This window comes from Aotus nancymaae, unplaced genomic scaffold (genome assembly GCF_030222135.1).
Source record: "Aotus nancymaae isolate 86718 unplaced genomic scaffold, 86718_ANA_hifiasm-v0.15.2.pri h1tg000032l_0, whole genome shotgun sequence".
NCBI classification, from domain to species: Eukaryota; Metazoa; Chordata; class Mammalia; order Primates; family Aotidae; genus Aotus; species Aotus nancymaae.
In genome coordinates, this window is record NW_026988445.1 from 16,972,677 (window position 1) to 16,989,815 (window position 17,139).

Here is a 17,139-nt window from a genome sequence, read left to right on the forward strand (position 1 = left end):
AGAAGCCTCTCGGGCAGGAGGTGAGGACCCCCTCCCTTCTCTCGCCCTCCCATCGTCCTAGGGCGGCGGCTACAGGACAGAGAAAGGGGCGTGCCCCTCGGCTGTGAAGTGGGCATGCCCGTGTGATGCCCCCGCCTGCCGTCTCACCGGAGCTCACCACGCTGATCCTCCGCCAGTCTCCCGAGCTCCGGCCATTCATCCCTAGCGCAGAGCAGCGCGGGCAGCAGGCGCCGCGATGGAGGAAGAGCTGAAGTGTCCCGTGTGCGGCTCTCTGTTTCGGGAGCCCATCATCCTGCCCTGTTCCCACAATGTCTGCCTTCCTTGCGCTCGCACCATCGCGGTGCAGACCCCGGACGGCGAGCAGCACCTGCCCCAGCCGCTCCTGCTTTCCCGGAGCTCGGGGCTGCCCGCGGGCGCAGCTGCCGCTCCCTCTCTGGAGCACGACGCGGCAGCGGGCCTGGCCTGCAGCGGTGCGGGCGGGAGTGCAGCTGGCGGCCTCGGCGGCGGTGCGGGAGGTGGCGGAGACCACGCGGACAAGCTGAGCTTGTACAGCGAGACAGACAGCGGCTACGGATCCTACACCCCGAGCCTCAAGTCCCCCAACGGAGTTCGTGTGCTGCCCATGGTGCCCGCACCACCCGGCTCCTCGGCCGCTGCGGCCCGCGGTGCAGCCTGCTCCTCGCTGTCCTCGTCTTCGAGCTCCATCACGTGCCCGCAGTGCCACCGCAGCGCCTCCTTGGACCATCGCGGCCTGCGCGGCTTCCAGCGCAACCGGCTGCTCGAGGTCATAGTGCAGCGGTACCAGCAGGGCCGCGGGGCGGTGCCGGGGGCATCTGCAGCCGTGGCGGTGGCCATCTGCCAGCTGTGCGACCGCACCCCGCCAGAGCCAGCAGCCACGCTCTGCGAGCAGTGCGACGTCCTCTACTGCTCTGCCTGCCAGCTCAAGTGCCATCCATCCCGGGGACCCTTCGCCAAGCATCGCCTGGTGCAGCCGCCGCCGCCGCCGCCCGCGCCCGCCGAGGCAGCCTCCGCACCCACCGGCGCCACCCAGGGCGCCCCCAGCGGAGGCGGGGGCTGCAAGAGCCCGGGAGGCACGGGGGCCGGGGCCTCTGGGGGCAGCACCGCCCGCAAGTTCCCCACGTGCCCGGAGCATGAAATGGAGAACTACAGCATGTACTGCGTGAGCTGTCGAACCCCTGTGTGCTATCTGTGCCTGGAGGAGGGCCGGCACACCAAGCACGAGGTGAAGCCGCTGGGGGCCATGTGGAAACAGCACAAGGTGAGCCCGTCGGGCAGGACGCGGGAGTGCAGGTGCCAGGGAAGAGGGTACAAGGAGAAAGGCTCTTGGTCTCTCCCTTGTAGAGCTGGCAGAAAGTCGGTCAGAGGGTCAAGCAGGAATTACCTCACTCATTTGCCATTCATTCCATCAGATAGTCATTTGACAAACACCTAAGGAACTCCAGGTACTCTGGACTGGATGCTGGAGATGGGAGGGGTATGGAAAGATGACTTGCTAGGTCCCCACCCACCTCAGGTTTTAGGATTTATGTAGGCACAGGGCACCCCAAACGCAGAAACAGGACTCTTTTACTCCCAAAGTCTGACTAATAAGTTACCTTGATGGTCTCCTTTGAGTTAAGGCATACAGGATCATCTTTTCCCCTCTGCCACTCTCAGCAATTTATGGTTGGCAATGTGTCCTTGTATTTGATACTGCCAGAAAGAGAGAAGCCATTAAAACATGGTCAGGTCCTTGATCAGACCCCAAGTCAAGACTGGAGTGGGTTTTTCTAACATTCACCTAAATTTCCCATCCAAAGGCCAAAGCTAAGCAACTGAATTCACTTCCCTAGAGGTCAATGAGCTAGGCCTGGCAGAGTTAGAATCCTGTGGGACAGACCCCTGACCGCCTCTGGAACTTCAGACACCAATCATTCCGTGTGCTCTTACCAGTAAACTCTCACCACAGAGAGGCAAAAGGTCTCCAAACAGCCCTGCCAGAAATATATATTTGGATTGAGAAGGAAAATAAAGTAATTGGTCAAGGCTATCACATACCGTCCAACTGGAAATAAGCAAAAAGTGAGCACAGATGAGAGGAAAAGAAGAGACTAAGAGACTAACCATTCCTATATAGATTTGTTCTTCATATATAGTTACTCTGTAGTATTATCTGCTATGATGAGTATATGTTGTTACTATAATTTCACATTTTAGAATAAAAATTAGAAAAAACAAATGTGAAACATTTTGGAAATCCACCTTTAAGAGGAAAATTTGCATAATACATAGAAAAAAAGAGAAATATGTAGTCAAATCCCTAGTTGTAGAGCAGTAGTTCTCAACTGGGTCCAATTTTCACCTCTTACCCCACCCCCTCCCCAACATTTGGCAATGTCTGGGGACATTTTTAGTTGTCTCACCTACAGGGTGCCACTGGAATCTAGCAGATAAGAGGCCAGAGAAGCTGATAAACATTCAACAGTGCACAGGAAAACTCCCCAAAACAATTATCCAGCCCCAAATGTCAGTAGTGCCCTGGAGAGAAATCCTGCTCTATAGTTACAGACTTGTATCCAAATCTTAGGACTTGCAATTTACTAGCCATATAAGTCTAGGCACAATTTAAAATTCATAGAAAAAAATATCAAACTTCGACAATTGTGGTAAGGATTAAGTATAATACTGTATATTTAGCCTCTAGCACAGCACCCTAAATATTATTAATAAATAACATAAAATGTTACTGCTTATTTGTATAGTCCTAATACTTAAAACCAGTGGACTTGCAGAAAGCTACAGGGCATAGCAAAGCATGCTTATCTGGCCTCATTGACTTGGTTAGCAGGAGAAAACATAAGCTGGTACTTTTGGTAGTGCTTATGCTGAGTCCTAAAATAGCGCTGAGCTGAATCACAATGGTTGCCTTGAATTAGTTATCATTCATGTGACATTTTATTGCATGTTGCTTCACAGTAATTGTAGCTATCTTGCTTATTTCATCTTTTAAGTGAATAAACATCATTTTACAAATAAATTATTTATAAAAAAGGCTATGACCAATTACCAAGACAAGAAGTAGATTCCAAATCTCACATTCAAATTTCACAAACTGCTAAATCTTCACAGCTTAGAGAGCCAAAACTGATTCTGAGTGTTGGCACTCAGACGTTCAGAATTAGTGAAGAGTGGAAACCAGAGAGTTGTGAGAATTTGCAATTGTAAGAGAAATTAAGTGTCTTACATGGAAAACTGAGTTGGATAATGAACTATGGTTTCAAGAACTAAGGTTCTACAAGAAAACTCACTGGTCATCCCTGACTTGGTGTCAACAGCAGTTTCATAAAATTTCTATCCTCAGCCAACAATGCAAAGTTATAAGGAAATATGGGAAGCACATGTGATATCTGCCCCATACGGTGGGCGGTGTAAGCTGTGAGAATATGACTATGCAGGATCTCAGTTTTGTGACATCCTCCTAAATCCAGAAGGAACACTCCAAGATACTTTTGTGAACACCTGTTCTCAAGAATGAACAGAAGCACTGCTTGTCTTCTTCAGCAGGTGCTGTTGATTTCTACAGAAACGGAAATTACTGAGTGCTTATTATGAGCATTTTACCTGGGGACTGACAATCAAAAGAAAAGATAAATGGGGGAGCCCTGGTCAAACACTGGTGGTCTTGATTTGTGGCTGGGCATCTAGACCAGCATGTATGCTGTGAGGGTGGCTACTTTTGAAAGACAAATTAGAACACTCCATTAAGACTCCCACTGTTGGTGACTTAAGTTCTCCAGTAAAACATAAAGTCTCTGGATTTTGTTGTTGTTATCTAAAAATCTCAGAATCTTGACAAAGAGTCATTGCACCACCAGAACTAGAATTGGGACAGCAACATTTCTCTAACATTCCTGTGATTAAAGAAGCTGTCATCAAAACCTTGCTTTAATTTTTTGCTGGCGTGAATGCAGCTTGCCTTCTGATTAGTGATTCTTAAGTAAACAGACATATATGTGACACTGAAATCTATTTTAAAACATGATTGATTACCACCTTTTAAAAGCAGTGTAAAAAACTTTAGGGCTTGACTGAACACATTTCTATATGTGTTTCTTGGGAGAGGATTAACTGTTTCAAAGAGCTTCTGATGTGAAGATGGGATAGGGAAGGGTAACTGTACAGGAGAGCATTTGGGTTTTTTGCTTCTTGATTATGAAAATCTGTTTTTCCTGAAACTGGAGGAAAGGGTTACTGTGTGGCATAGTTCTTTCCTAGTGTGACGTGCCACAGGATGTCAACAGCTGTAACTCCTGCTTCAGGGAGAACTCTGACCTGCTGGGTGCAGATGGCCAGCTCTGAATTAAAATGTGTAGGAGTTGATTCTTAAGTTGAGGTTATAGAATAACTCTTTTTTTATATATATAGATAAGCTCTTCTTCTGGAGTTTTTTGAGAGCCATGGTAAATAGAAGAGTCTTAAAAGAAAATCTCACCGATACCCCAGAAGTACTATTCCTACTGAGTCAGCACCTCACAGAAGCAAGGGAGAGGGTGTGACCTGGAAAACGCAGGAAAGACAGGACTTTTGATCACTCAAATGACTTTTTTTTTTAAGAGATGGGATCTTACTACATTTTCCAGGCTAGTCTCCAACTCCTGACCTTAAGTGATTTTCCTGCCTTGGCTTCCCAAAGTGCTAGAATTACAGATGTGGGCCACTGCATCCAGCCAACTCCCATGTCCTAAGGCTCTGCCAAAGGGAAATATCTCTTCTATTAAAAGGGATAACACATACATGACAAAGAACATGTAGTCATAGTTACACTGTGAGCACAGGTAAAAATATTTTAATATTTGTAAATTTTTTTTAATATTTTGAGACAAGGTCTCTCTCTGTTGCCCAGACTAGAGTGCAGTGCTGTGATCACAGCTCACTGTAGCCTCAACTTCCTGTGCTCAAGAAGCAATCCTTCCACCTCAGCCTCCTAAGTAGCTGGGATTACAGGCACACCCCACCACCATGCCTGGCTAATTTTAAATTTTTTTGTAGAAACAAGGTCTTGCTCTGTTGGCCAGGCTGGTCTCGATTGAACTCCTGGCCTCAAGCTATCCTCCCACCTTGGCCTCCCAAAGCACTGGGATCATGCCTGTAGGTTTGAGCAACTGCACCTGACCAATGTACATCATTTCTGATGGCTGCCTGGCATTTCATCAGAAGCAGTTATATTTTATTTTATCAACAACTTAATACTGAACTTTGGGTTGTTTCTGTCTTTCGCTGTTACAAACATTTTAATAGTTAAATCTATGCCTACACTCTTAATTATTTCCTCGGGTTACATTTCTAGATATGGAATTGCTGTATCGAAGGATACCTGACTTTACCACATCCAATTAATGTCTCCAAATTACCTTTCATAAAGATGACACCTACTTTCTTTTTCAATAACAAAATTATGTAAACAATTAAAAATTCACGTGGACAGGGACCACAGGGAGAAACGATAAGTGGATTGTCTTCTTTCTAGTAGTTATTGTTTGCTATTTTCATTACATTATTGTTAGAACTATTTTTAAAAAGAAGGTGACATGTATCTAGATTTTCATAGTTTTAACTACTAGTTGGGATCTTCCCTCAACAATTGGTTTAACATGTATAGATATCGCTCACTATGTCCTCTTGGATTTTAAGGTCTGTGAAAAGACAAGGCTTTGGGGGCCTACCTAAGACATTTTTGGGTGGGTTTGGGCAGGCAAAAATTTAAGTAGGGAGAAATGTTCGGTAAAAACCTTCCAGGAGGTCTGAAATCTACAACTCTATGGCTGATGACTGTACACTAATTGCCAACTTTAAGCGGAGTGTTTGGAGTCCAATCTGAACAGAGTCCACCAGGGCTCTCAGAGCACGTGGCATGGAAATATGCTCATTCTCATCCTGAGTGGAAGCCCTAGATTTTTTTTCTTTAATTTTTAGTTTTTGAGACAGAGTCTTGCTCTGTTACACAGGGTGGAGTGCAATGGTGCTATCTCAGCTCACTGCAACCTCCATCTCCCAGATTCAAATGATTCTCCTGCCTCATCCTCCTGAGTAGCTGGGATTATAGGTGCCCGCCACCAGACCTGGCTAATTTTTTTTTTTTTTTTTAGTAGAGACAGGGTTTTGACATGTTGGCGAGACTGGTCTTGAACCCCTGACTTCAAGTGATTCGTCCACCTCGGCCCCCCAAATTATTGGGATTACAGGTGTGACCCACTGCACCCAACCTTCGACATTTTTTTTTTTTTTGAGACAGAGTTTCCGCTCTTGTTGCCCAGAGTTTCCGCTCTTGTTGCAGTGAGCTTGAGGGCCATCTCAGCTCACTGCAACCTCTGCCTCCCAGGTTCAAGCGATTCTCCTGCCTCAGCCTCCCAAGTAGCTGGATACAGGCATGCGCCACCACACCTGGCTAATTTTTGTACTTTTAGTAGAGACAGGGTTTCACCATGTGTGTCAGGCTGGTCTTGAACTCCTGACCTCAGGTGATCCACCTGCCTCAGCCTCCCAAAGTGCTGGGATTATAGGCATGTGCTACTGCACCTGACCTGGAAGCTTAAATTTTTGAGAAGTTGAATCTTCTATCAACTTTGAAGTTCTGGGAAATGAAGTGCCTAGGCTGGCTTCTCTCCCATCTGCCCCAGACTGGCTAAGAACCAATGGCAACTCTGCTCAGGTCCCTGGAAAGATGAGCCGACCCCCGTAACTAGAAGCTGCAGCACCTCACACCATCTCTGTGCCAACATCACCACTGTCTTCAAACCACCTTGCCTGTAGCCCTTACCTATGCTTAGATTTAATTCCAAGTAGGTCAGTAATTCAGGAACAACTATTAGAAAGAACCCTTATGTTACTCCTTTAAAATGTTTTTTTTTCCTTTTTAATATACTTTCCTTGTCACACAAATCTAGGAAACAAAAAATGGGTTTGAGAAAAGAAGCAAGAATCCACAAACTTGAATTGCTTTATCTTCTCTTTGAAGACTATTTATATAGAGAAATACAAGGGTTTAAAAATTCAAGACAACCTCAAAGACTGTGAATAAACAATCCTCCTGTCACTATTCACGAATATATTTCATAATGTTTGCTGTGGTGGTCACTGTGTCGCTAAGGTATTGTTATATTTTTAGCCTGCAATGGAAGGGCTTTTATGCCAGTAGACATTCATGGTGATGGAGCTTACATGTGGAAGTCAACAATATAGTGTGTTGGATGGGAGGGATCTCTTAATCTCTGAAACAGACCAGGGAAAGGGTCAGCAAACTGTGGCCCACTCCCTGTTTTTGTGAATAAAGTTTTATTGAAACACGGCCACACTCATTTATTTACTATTGCCAATGGTTGCTTTTGGCCATATTTGCTTTTGGAAGAGTTGAGTGGTGGCAACGGAGATGATATGGTCTGTAAAACTGAAAGTATTTGCTATCTGGCCCTTAATAGAAAATAATTTGGTGACCTGTAAATTGCAACCTTGTTACTCAAAGTGTGGTCCTCTGCCCTGCAACATCAGCATCACCTGGGAGCTCATTGAAAATGCAGAATTTTGAATCTCAAACAGTCCTGCTGACTCAGGATTTGCGTTTTAGCAAGATTCTAGGTGATCTGCATGTACATTAAAGTTTGAAATGCCCTAATGGGACTGCTTTTAGACCTTCAGGGTGCTAAGCCCATAGCACTCCCTCTCTAGTTTACATCTGAGATGTGGATGTGTCCTCTCTAGGGGGTCTGAGAGCTTTGAACTAGAGTCTTATTTAATCACCCTGGGCACCAGTCAGGATTTTTAGGTTACACGAACTCTGGGTACTGGGAAACCATATGTGCTCCAAAATCACCTGGCCCAGAGATTGGCAGGAATCTCGAAGGGGTGGGAAGTGTCTGCAAAGCTATATGAGTCCTCTTGAGTTAGAGCAGAGGAGTCTCAGGAGAAAGAAATTCTGGAGAAATGCTTTCTGCTGCTTTCCTGGGATTGAAAGAAACCTATTAACTGTTTGTACCTTGGGTTTCGTATTAGTATATGTCTTAGTTGTTATCTAAAGCAGCAAAGAGAATGCTTTATCCACTCTTTAGCCATTTGGAGTGGTGGAGGGGCTGCCTGGGTAGTGGTAGAGGTTATGACAATCATAACCAGAGGCCCTAAGAGATAGCAGAGAATGCAGACAGGCATTGGGAGGGGGCTTTAGCAAATTCCTTCCTCCTGGTTTGGAATTTCCTTCTGCAAAGTTCTTGACAGGAAACTGAGGGTTTAAAAATGTTTGTTTTCTAGGGTCTGCTGTTTTCTAACAGAGAGATTATAAATTGCAACCTCCTCATTTTGCAGATGAGGAAACTTGAGGAGAAGGGGCTTGCTAACTTGCACAGCAAGATGTGAAATGTTTTTGCAAAAAACAAGCCTGGGCATGGTGGTTCATGCCTGTAATCCCAGCACTTTGGAAGGTGGAGGTGGACGAATTGCTTGAGGCCAAGAATTTGAGACTAGACTAGCCAACAGAGAGAGACTGCTTCTGTATAAAAAAATTCAAACATTAGCCAGACATGATGACACATGCATGTAGTCCTAGCTACTTGGGAGGCTGAGGCAGAAGGAATGATTGAGCCCAGGAGTCTGAGGTTGTGGTGTGCCATGATTGCACCACTGCACTCTGGCCTGGGCAATAAGCAAGACCCCAACTCTAAAAACAAACAAAAACAGCCCCCTTTATTGTTCCTCACTGTACATTTTGAATAACTGTAAAAATGCAACAGAATGCTATATGTATATTTGAACAAAAACAGATGCCCATGGCATCAGCTGAAGAGTAATTATGCATAGAAGAAATAAAGTGTTAGCTGACAGCTATTTTTAAAAGCGGGGCAGGGGGCGGGGAACTGAGATGGAGCACAACCTCTCATTCAACTGGAATGGGGCAGCAGGAAAAGGGAATCGAAGGTGGGGACGGTGGGGACGGAGTGGGGGAGCTACAGTGTCCCGTTTAGGACAAACAAGGCAAGAGTTTGGGCGCTGGAAGGGACACGAGAGATCGCTAGCACTCACTCTCTATTTTACATGTGGCTACAGTGACTACAGAGGGGAGACGTAGTGTGGAGGAGCTGGAGGAGCGAGAGGATGCGGAAGGATTCACAAGGATAGGGCAAGGTGAGCTCAGATCCGGAAACCCGAGAGTGTGGATGAGGCCTCAGTGACGGACTTATCAGACAGGACGTGGACACCTGCCAGCTCTCACTCCAGAAGGAGAGGCTGGGCCTTAGTCACATGACTTCTAAAAAAATCTGTCCAGACAGCACATAGTTGTAAAAAATTAGGTCAAGGTTGTGTTAGGAAATTTAGACACACACTTGTATTTACTCATTCTCCCAGTCCTCATGATAGTTTGATTCTGGGTGATACCTATAAAACCAGGAAACCAGTAAACTATGAATACTCAGAAACGACAAGCCTTGTAAAATGAAGAACTGAGACTTTCCCTCACTCGATAAATTATTTGTTGCCTTATGGTTGGTTTTACCTATCAGCTGAGATGTGCACCACAACTGCAAGTCATCTCTATCACTTACTAAAACGTAAATGCTGATGCTGTCTCTTGACCATCACATCCTTTTTCTGAGCTGATGCTGCTAATGATTATTTCTTCTTCAATTCACCTAATTACTCATTCAGTCAATGAGGACGTCTTGAATGCCTATATATCGTATCCGGCACGGTTCTAAACACTGAGGCCACCAATGGAATTTTCTTTCCTCAAAGGGCATAAATCTAGTTGCAAGAGAAAGAAAATTAACAAGTAAACGAACAAAGAAATAAGCTGGATAATTTCTGATTATGAGAAATACCAAGATTGAAGTAAAAATAATGTGATAAAAAATACTTAGGCAGGGCCGGGCACAGTGTCTCATGCCTATAATCCTAACAATTTGGGAGACTGAGGTGGGAAGATTGCTTGAGACCAGGAGTTCAAAACAAGCCAGGGCAACATAATGAGACCCTGTCTGTATTTTAAAATACGAGTAGTACTTAGGCAGACCTCTTTGGCAGGAAAGTTGAAAAATAATCTCGGATGTATTCAAGCTACAACTTGAAGACTGGGTGAGAAAGAACTAGCCTGGCATGGTTCTGAAGAAAGCACATTTCACAGGGAAGGCAAGAGCCAAGAACCAGGAGCAGGTGACGCCTGGTGTGTTCAAACGACAGAAATGGGCCAGTGAGTTTGGGGCATAATAAAATAGATAGATAAGGGGCAGAAGCAGAGAGGTAAAGAAAGGGTGCAGGGCCTGGCGGGCCACATGGAACAGATTGGATGTAATAGTAAGTGCTATGGGTAACCACCAGAAGGCTTTAAGCTGAGGTGTGATGTTTCTTTTCTAAAAGAGCACTCTGACTGTGGTTTGGAAAATGGATCGTAGGGAACAAGAGTGGAGACAGGATGTGTAATTAGAAGCTGTTGCAGGAGTTTGGGCTATAAATATGGGGACTTGAATTAGGAGAGAGGCAGCAGAAATGGAGAGAGATTTATGCATTCATATCCTGCTGGGGGTTCACTGAGCTTCTTGGACTTTTGGTTTTGTGTATTCTATTATTTTTGGAAAACTTGTGTCTACTATCTCTTCTGAAAATTCTCCTGCTCTATCCTCTATCTCTCTTCTTCTTTCTCTCGCTTATCTTTCCGGAATTCCAATAACACGTATATGAGACTGCTTGCTATTGTCATACAGTTCTTGGATGATCTGTTCTTTTTTCTTTTCTTTTTCTTTTGAGAGACAGGGTCTCACTCTGTTGCCCAGGCTGGAATGCAGTGACACAATTCACTGCAGCCTTGAACTCCTAGGTTCAAACAATCCTCCTGCCTCAGCCTCCCAAGTAGCTAGGACTACAGGCACATGCCACTATGCCCAGCCAATTTGTTAATTTTTATTTATTTATTTATTTTGGTAGAGATTGCATTTTGCTATGTTGCCCAGGCTTGTCTTAAACTCCTGGCCTCAAATGCCTCCCACCTTAGCCTCCCAAAGTGTTGGGATTATAGGCATAAGCCACCATGTCCAGTATTTTATTTTACTTTTAGTCTTGTTTCTTTAATCACTCTTCTTGTCTCTTTGTGTTACAGTCTGGGTAACTTCTATTGATTTCTAGTCCACTGGTTATTTTTTAGGCTGTGGCAAGTCTACCAATTAGCCCCCCTCCCACTCCCTTCTCCATCTCCACTCTGCATCTACTCAGTTGTCTGACCCTTTCCGCAACAGTCAGGCCCCTCTAATGCTATGGGCCTGTGTCTCTTTTCTCTGTCTCACCCAGGAAGAAAGAGATTTTTCATTTCTCTTCCCTCAGCTACTAGAGGTCCTCACTGTGCTCTGGGAGGTTGTTTTTCTTTCTTTTTATGCTTTCTTGAAATTTATAAACCCTTGCAAACTGCCTTATGCCCCTTTTGAAAATAATAGATGTATAAATAAACAAATACGTAGTCTGCTTGAATACAACCAAAGAGAGCTAGAATCCTCTGGAAGGTTGCGTTAAGATAGTCTCCTAGTTGTGAGCAGTGCTGCAGTCACTGTTAGAAAAACGGAAGGCTGCTTGGAAACGTTTGGATCGAGAAACAGAGACCTTCTCAGTCCTTCAGCCGTGCTACTGCTCCCTGCCAGTCCCACACAATAAAGAGAACTTTGCCTGGTGCAGACAGTGCAGCCATTCATCGTACTTCACTTTCATGTGAATGTCACCACCCACCATCAGCTTGCTGGGAGGGCATGAGTTTTACCTCTCACATTGGTTTCCTTCATTGAAGTACCTGCGGCTATCAGTGATGAGTGTTTGTCCTGCACACAGTCCTGTCTCTCCAGCAGGGTTCTATACCCGTAACCTACTGGGAATATGAAAATGTACAGAAGGGGGCATCAGGGCACTCAGGGACTGTGAAGAGTCTGAGATTTTAGCCTACTCACAAGCCAACAAATTAGCCTGCCAGAGTTTCATGGGTGCAGCCAGAAGACATTAGACTCCTAATTCAGACATGGAGAACAGTTTGTTACTTACAGCAACAGCAGGAGCCAGAACATCTGCATGTTGGGCCAGTTCCCATAAGGGGATATGAAGAGGGCTAGATAATGACACCTGCACATGCAGCAGGCTGCGTTACAGGAGACGAGCCTTGAGCGGAGCGAACCCCAATCTTGTACAAAGGACAGTAAAAAGGAGCCCGTTGCTCCCGAGGGAGATACCAGCTCTATCTTCCAAGGCTGTCCTCTGTACAAACATCCTTGGAAATGTAGCCCAGAACAAAGAGCAGTCAGTGCCTCACTTGCAACACATGGAGAAACACCAGAAACCCAGTGGAAAATTATCTTCCACCAGGAGAATTAAATCAAAATTCAAATAGATCCTTGAGTGATTCCTGCCATTTGGGCCTCGTGTGCATTGTGGGTGACCTCCTAGGGCTACTCTGGTTTGCAAAAGATCTTCTTTCAATTGGGGTGCCACAAGTCTCAGGGCATCTGGGCAAAGCAAGGAGGATCTGTGTTGTCATCTGTCAGGCTTCTTGCACCTTTGGTGTTTGCTGGGTGTCATGGGATGTTGGAATGTGGGACCCAGGTAAAGTTTCCCGGTTAAAGCTGCTCAATTAAGGTAGCTTTCGTTTCCGAGCCCATCTGTGTCCCTTCCAGCATGTGAAGGAGAAATGTCGTCTCTTGACTTTCCATGTTATTCAGTAAAAACAATCCACTGGATAAGCATTCTTTGAGTGCCTCCTGTAATCCACGGCCTGTGCTAGGGGCTGTGGACTCACATAAAACAGGCCACAAGACAGCTCACAGCCTGCTGCAGGAGAGGATCACTGTACAACCAATCGGATGTATATACGCCTGATATGAAAAGTGGAATAAGTGCCCTACTTGTAATGTGAATAAACAGATGAGGGAACAGTGAAGAGAAGGCAGTGAATTTTGCCTGGAGATTAGGAAGCGGAACAGGGAAAGAGTGGTAAGTGGGGAGACTAAAAAGAAGATGATGCTTGAGCTGGGGTCAGAGATGGTGAGTAGGTTTATTAGGCAGGAAAGAAAGAAAAATTTAGCTGTACATCATTGCGTGAGGTGTTCAAGATGTTTAAAATATAGTTCCTGTTCAAACAGCCAATTATTTGCTGGGCCAGGGATTCATCCATATTTACACAAAGCAGAGGAACATTGATGAATATGATGCCATGTCTGATAAAAATGAAGGAATTCAAACTACTCATCCTTTGAGTATCTGAGCTAACATTCTGGATCTGGAGACAATGGGGGGAAAATGATGGGATAAATAGATTCAGAAGCGACATTTAAGGGGACATCTAGCTTGACAGGCGAAGGATTAAACTTTAGCCTCATTTAAATTTCAGTGAAGAACAGGAACAGCCAGGCTATAATCTTTTTGAAGTTTCTTGTAAATTTCAGTGATTTTACCCTGTCTGCCAATAAAATCTGGCAAAAAAAAAAAAAGGCTTTTGAACATCTCAATTTGCTCAGCTAAGTTAAGGGGTTAGAGATGGGGAGAGAGGGGTAAAAACGAAAGAGGTGAGGAAACCGTAACGTAAGCGATTCCCAGGAGGAAAAGGGCAGTGATGATAGGGACTTACTTAAACAGAGGCTAATTTTGACCATTTAAATGGACAGGAGGGCTCATCTCACCACTTATGCAAAAGAAATCAGGAAAAACGCCAGAGCACAAATAATTGGTGCTAAAATATGTGGAACCAGCCTTAGGTATAAATGAGCACAAAGCAGAGGGTAGAGAGATGGGAGTTGAGTTGGGATGCAAAGGACTGGAAGGATTGGGTGTAGAGGGGAACTAATTTGATGACAGAGAGAAAACTCTAAGACAAATTCTCATCAGACACCTATTGTCACTGAACTAATTCTATTATTGTTGTAAGAGACCGGAACTGGCCTGATGCTAAAGAAGCAGTTTGGTTACCAGGTGATGAGAACCTCCCCTGGCTTGGTTCAGCAAATGGTCTTGATACATTGGCAAAGTCAGGAGTCTGGTCCTGGGGCTTCATGCATCAGACATCCCATCCCAGGCTTGTTCTTACTGCTATCAGAGCATGAGTCGATTACTCTCTGGTCTCTAGCCTTTCTTCATGGAAGTGTGACTTGCTGTGCCCAGTTATACTTCTCCACCAATGAGATATTCTTAGAGTCTCCATGGGCACTTTCAGTAATAACTCCAGACATCTTTAAAAACAAAATCCCATCTTAATTAGACTTTTACACCCATCAATGTGTCTTGCAACTAACAGAAACTTACATGATCTCTTCCTTTTTAAAACCAGTTTTATACATCACATGCATAAATGATGCTGTACTTTGAACACTTTGAGAACAAGGACTGTGTCTTATTTATCTTTGTAATCCCAGTACCCAACAGAGCATCAGACACCCAGTAAAGCACAAGAAACATCTATTTAATACATGAATAGAACTTAAATGTATTATAATATCCATGCCATAAATTATGATTTCAGAGCAGTCCCTATTTACTATTTGTTGAGTCATAGAATAGAGTGATTCATAAAGGAAGGGTCATTCCTGGGGACAGTATGGAAAAGGAGAAGAGAAAAAATGATGCGTTTCCTGGACCTCATATTGAAAAGAACCATCCATCCTCATTAGCGTGGCTCTCCCTTCCCTCCTTATGTATGGTGACCGTGTGAGAAACAGTCAGCTTTGCTCGTGACATGAGAAAAGCTAGCTGGGAAATGTTGGTATGACTTTTCCCAGATCTCAGCACTCCTTCAGCTTTCGAGAGAACACGCTGAGTGTAAGTTTACTAGACTGACATTCCTAAAATCACTGGTGCTATAGAGGCAAGAGAATAGGGGGAATAAGAACGCTAGTTGCAAGCCAACAGTCCTAAAATTCTTCTGCTTGCCATGGACTGACGGCATATTAAATGAGATCATTTATTTTAAGGAATTAACACAGTGTACACCACATATGCATGTTCAATAAAAGAAAGTCACCATTATCATCATGATTTTTATTGAGTGTCAAGGCTGGGAGTGCTGTGAAAGGAGGGAATTGCTTCCCTGTCCAAGGCTGGAGCACAAAACAACCAGAGTCACGGGGTCGTCTTGTGCTGGGACTGAGAAGCAGTGTTTAACCTAATTGAGCTCACTGACCCTTTGGCGAGGTCGCGTCCCTCCTCACACTGAATGGGTGCCTAGAAAGATCTATTCTGGGATCACCTGAACCAGCTTTCTACTCCATCATTGGCTGATATCATGGAAAGATGATTGGAATTTGCATGAAAAGATACAGGTTCCATTTGGAGCTATATATCTTTGGATATGTTTCTCAACTGCTCTCAGCCAGTTTCCTTACACACAAAATGCTGGTGTGAGGATGAAGTCAGCTGAAGTTGGTAAAAGGGTCCTATTATACCTTCTGAGCACTCAAGTTTATTCCTGAAGATATGAGAAATTTGTCCTGCTTCCCCTGTTTCCTAGAGAGCCCAAGACCCATTTTTATGATGTGGAGAAAGAGTATATATAATATGATTTTTTGTGACTATATATGTAAGGATATGTATTAGGAGAAAAAGCATATATAGTGTATTTGTTTGCTAAGGCTGCCATCACAAATTACCACAGCTGGGTAGCTTCAAATAACAGAAATTTCTTGTCTCACAGTTCTGGAGGCTAGAATTTCAAAATCAAGGTATTGGCAGGGCTGTGCTCCCTCTGAATGCACCAGGAAGAACCTCCCCGGGCCTCTGTCCCTGCTTCTGCTGGCTCCTTGGCTTGTGACAGCAGAAGTCTCATCTCACGTGGAGTTCTCCCTGTGTGCATGTGTGTCTGTGTTCAAATGTCTCTTCTTTATACGGACACCAGTCACAATGGATTAGAGCCCATTCTACTGTAGAGTGACCCCCATCTTAACTAATCACATTTGTAATGCCCTATTTCCAAACAAGCTCACATTCTGAAGTCTCAGGGGTTAGGATTTCAACATGTAAATTTCTGTGGGAAACAATTCAGCCTGTAACACACAAAAACATTAATAGTTGGTTAATGTTACAGTGATCATTAACTCATTTATGCCTGAGGTTGCAAGTTTTTGAAATTTTTCAATCAGACCTTGGTAATGACTGTGAGCAGTAGGAAATGAAGAAGTCCCACAGGCTTAGCATTCCAATAATGGAACACTAGGCATAAGTGGCTTTGGGTGCAACAATGAAACAAGAAGAGAGCTGGCAATTGAAAGAAAATTGAAAGTTACTAACTCAGGTATGTTAAGCCCATTGTTTCCTCATACTGTGTGAAAGTATTCAGCCAGATTGCGCTCCTCTGAAATTAGCAGAGAAGTGGGGAATTTTAGATTCCAGGCATGGGCTGTGGAGAAGGAAGGTTTAAAGTAGGGGAGGGTTAGTGAGGTGTTGATTGGGGGTGCTGGGTAGGGCCCTGCAGACTGGGCAGAGAATAGGAGAAGGGATGGAGGAGACACAGCAGGTTTCAAAGGGAAACTTTTCATCCTCTCAACTTTCTCCTGTGCCTTTGTGACAGTCACCGAAAGTGTATGAAAAATGTTACCCATCCAGGGTTATCATGAGAAGTGTTATCGCTGCAGCAGGACATTGCCCTGATGCTTAAGTGTCCTGAACTAGAGGGTGTTTGAGGGAAGAGCTCTGCTTTCCACTGAACAGTCTATCTTAGAGATTATTCCATGTGTCAACAAATATAGAATGCATTGACATTTTAACGGGTGCTGAGTATTCAGTTATGTGGATATTGCATCATTTATATTAATCAGTATTCGTGAACATTTAGGCTGTTCACAAATTTTAACTACTTTTTAAATGCAGTGACCATTCTTGTATATACATCTTTGCATGCTTATCCTATTATCTCCTTAAGATAAAATTCTATAAAAATATTCTCTAATTAACAAAAAAACACTCTAGGGCTTGGTTTCTTACCTCTCTGTGAATATATGAACCCAGGATCCTGTCTTTAAGAACAATCTCATTCTCACTTCCCTCCCAGCATGCCCGTCTCCCTCTCCTGCACCCCTCCTCCTCAGATACTATCCTACCCTAAGTCATATCTGGGTGCTCCTGCCAAATCTATTGCACTGAAGATGG

General features: G+C 44.3%; 1 protein-coding gene across 10 annotated transcripts in view; it reads left to right on the plus strand.

Moving 5' to 3' along the window:
- Positions 1 to 186: 186 nt before the first annotated feature.
- TRIM67 (tripartite motif containing 67) overlaps positions 187 to 17,139 on the plus strand; it is a 59,766-nt gene continuing 42,813 nt past the window's right edge. For 7 of the 10 annotated variants that reach the window (XM_064383596.1, XM_064383597.1, XM_064383595.1 and 4 more), the window contains exons 1-3: positions 187 to 375; positions 484 to 987; positions 1,084 to 1,279. In XM_064383596.1, coding sequence (XP_064239666.1) covers positions 236 to 375; positions 484 to 987; positions 1,084 to 1,279 — 840 coding nt within the window. In that variant the 5' untranslated portion in view covers positions 187 to 235. Of the gene's footprint in view, positions 1,280 to 17,139 lie in introns of all 10 variants that reach the window. The other 3 variants (XM_064383592.1, XM_064383593.1, XM_064383594.1) reach the window with 2 other exon arrangements.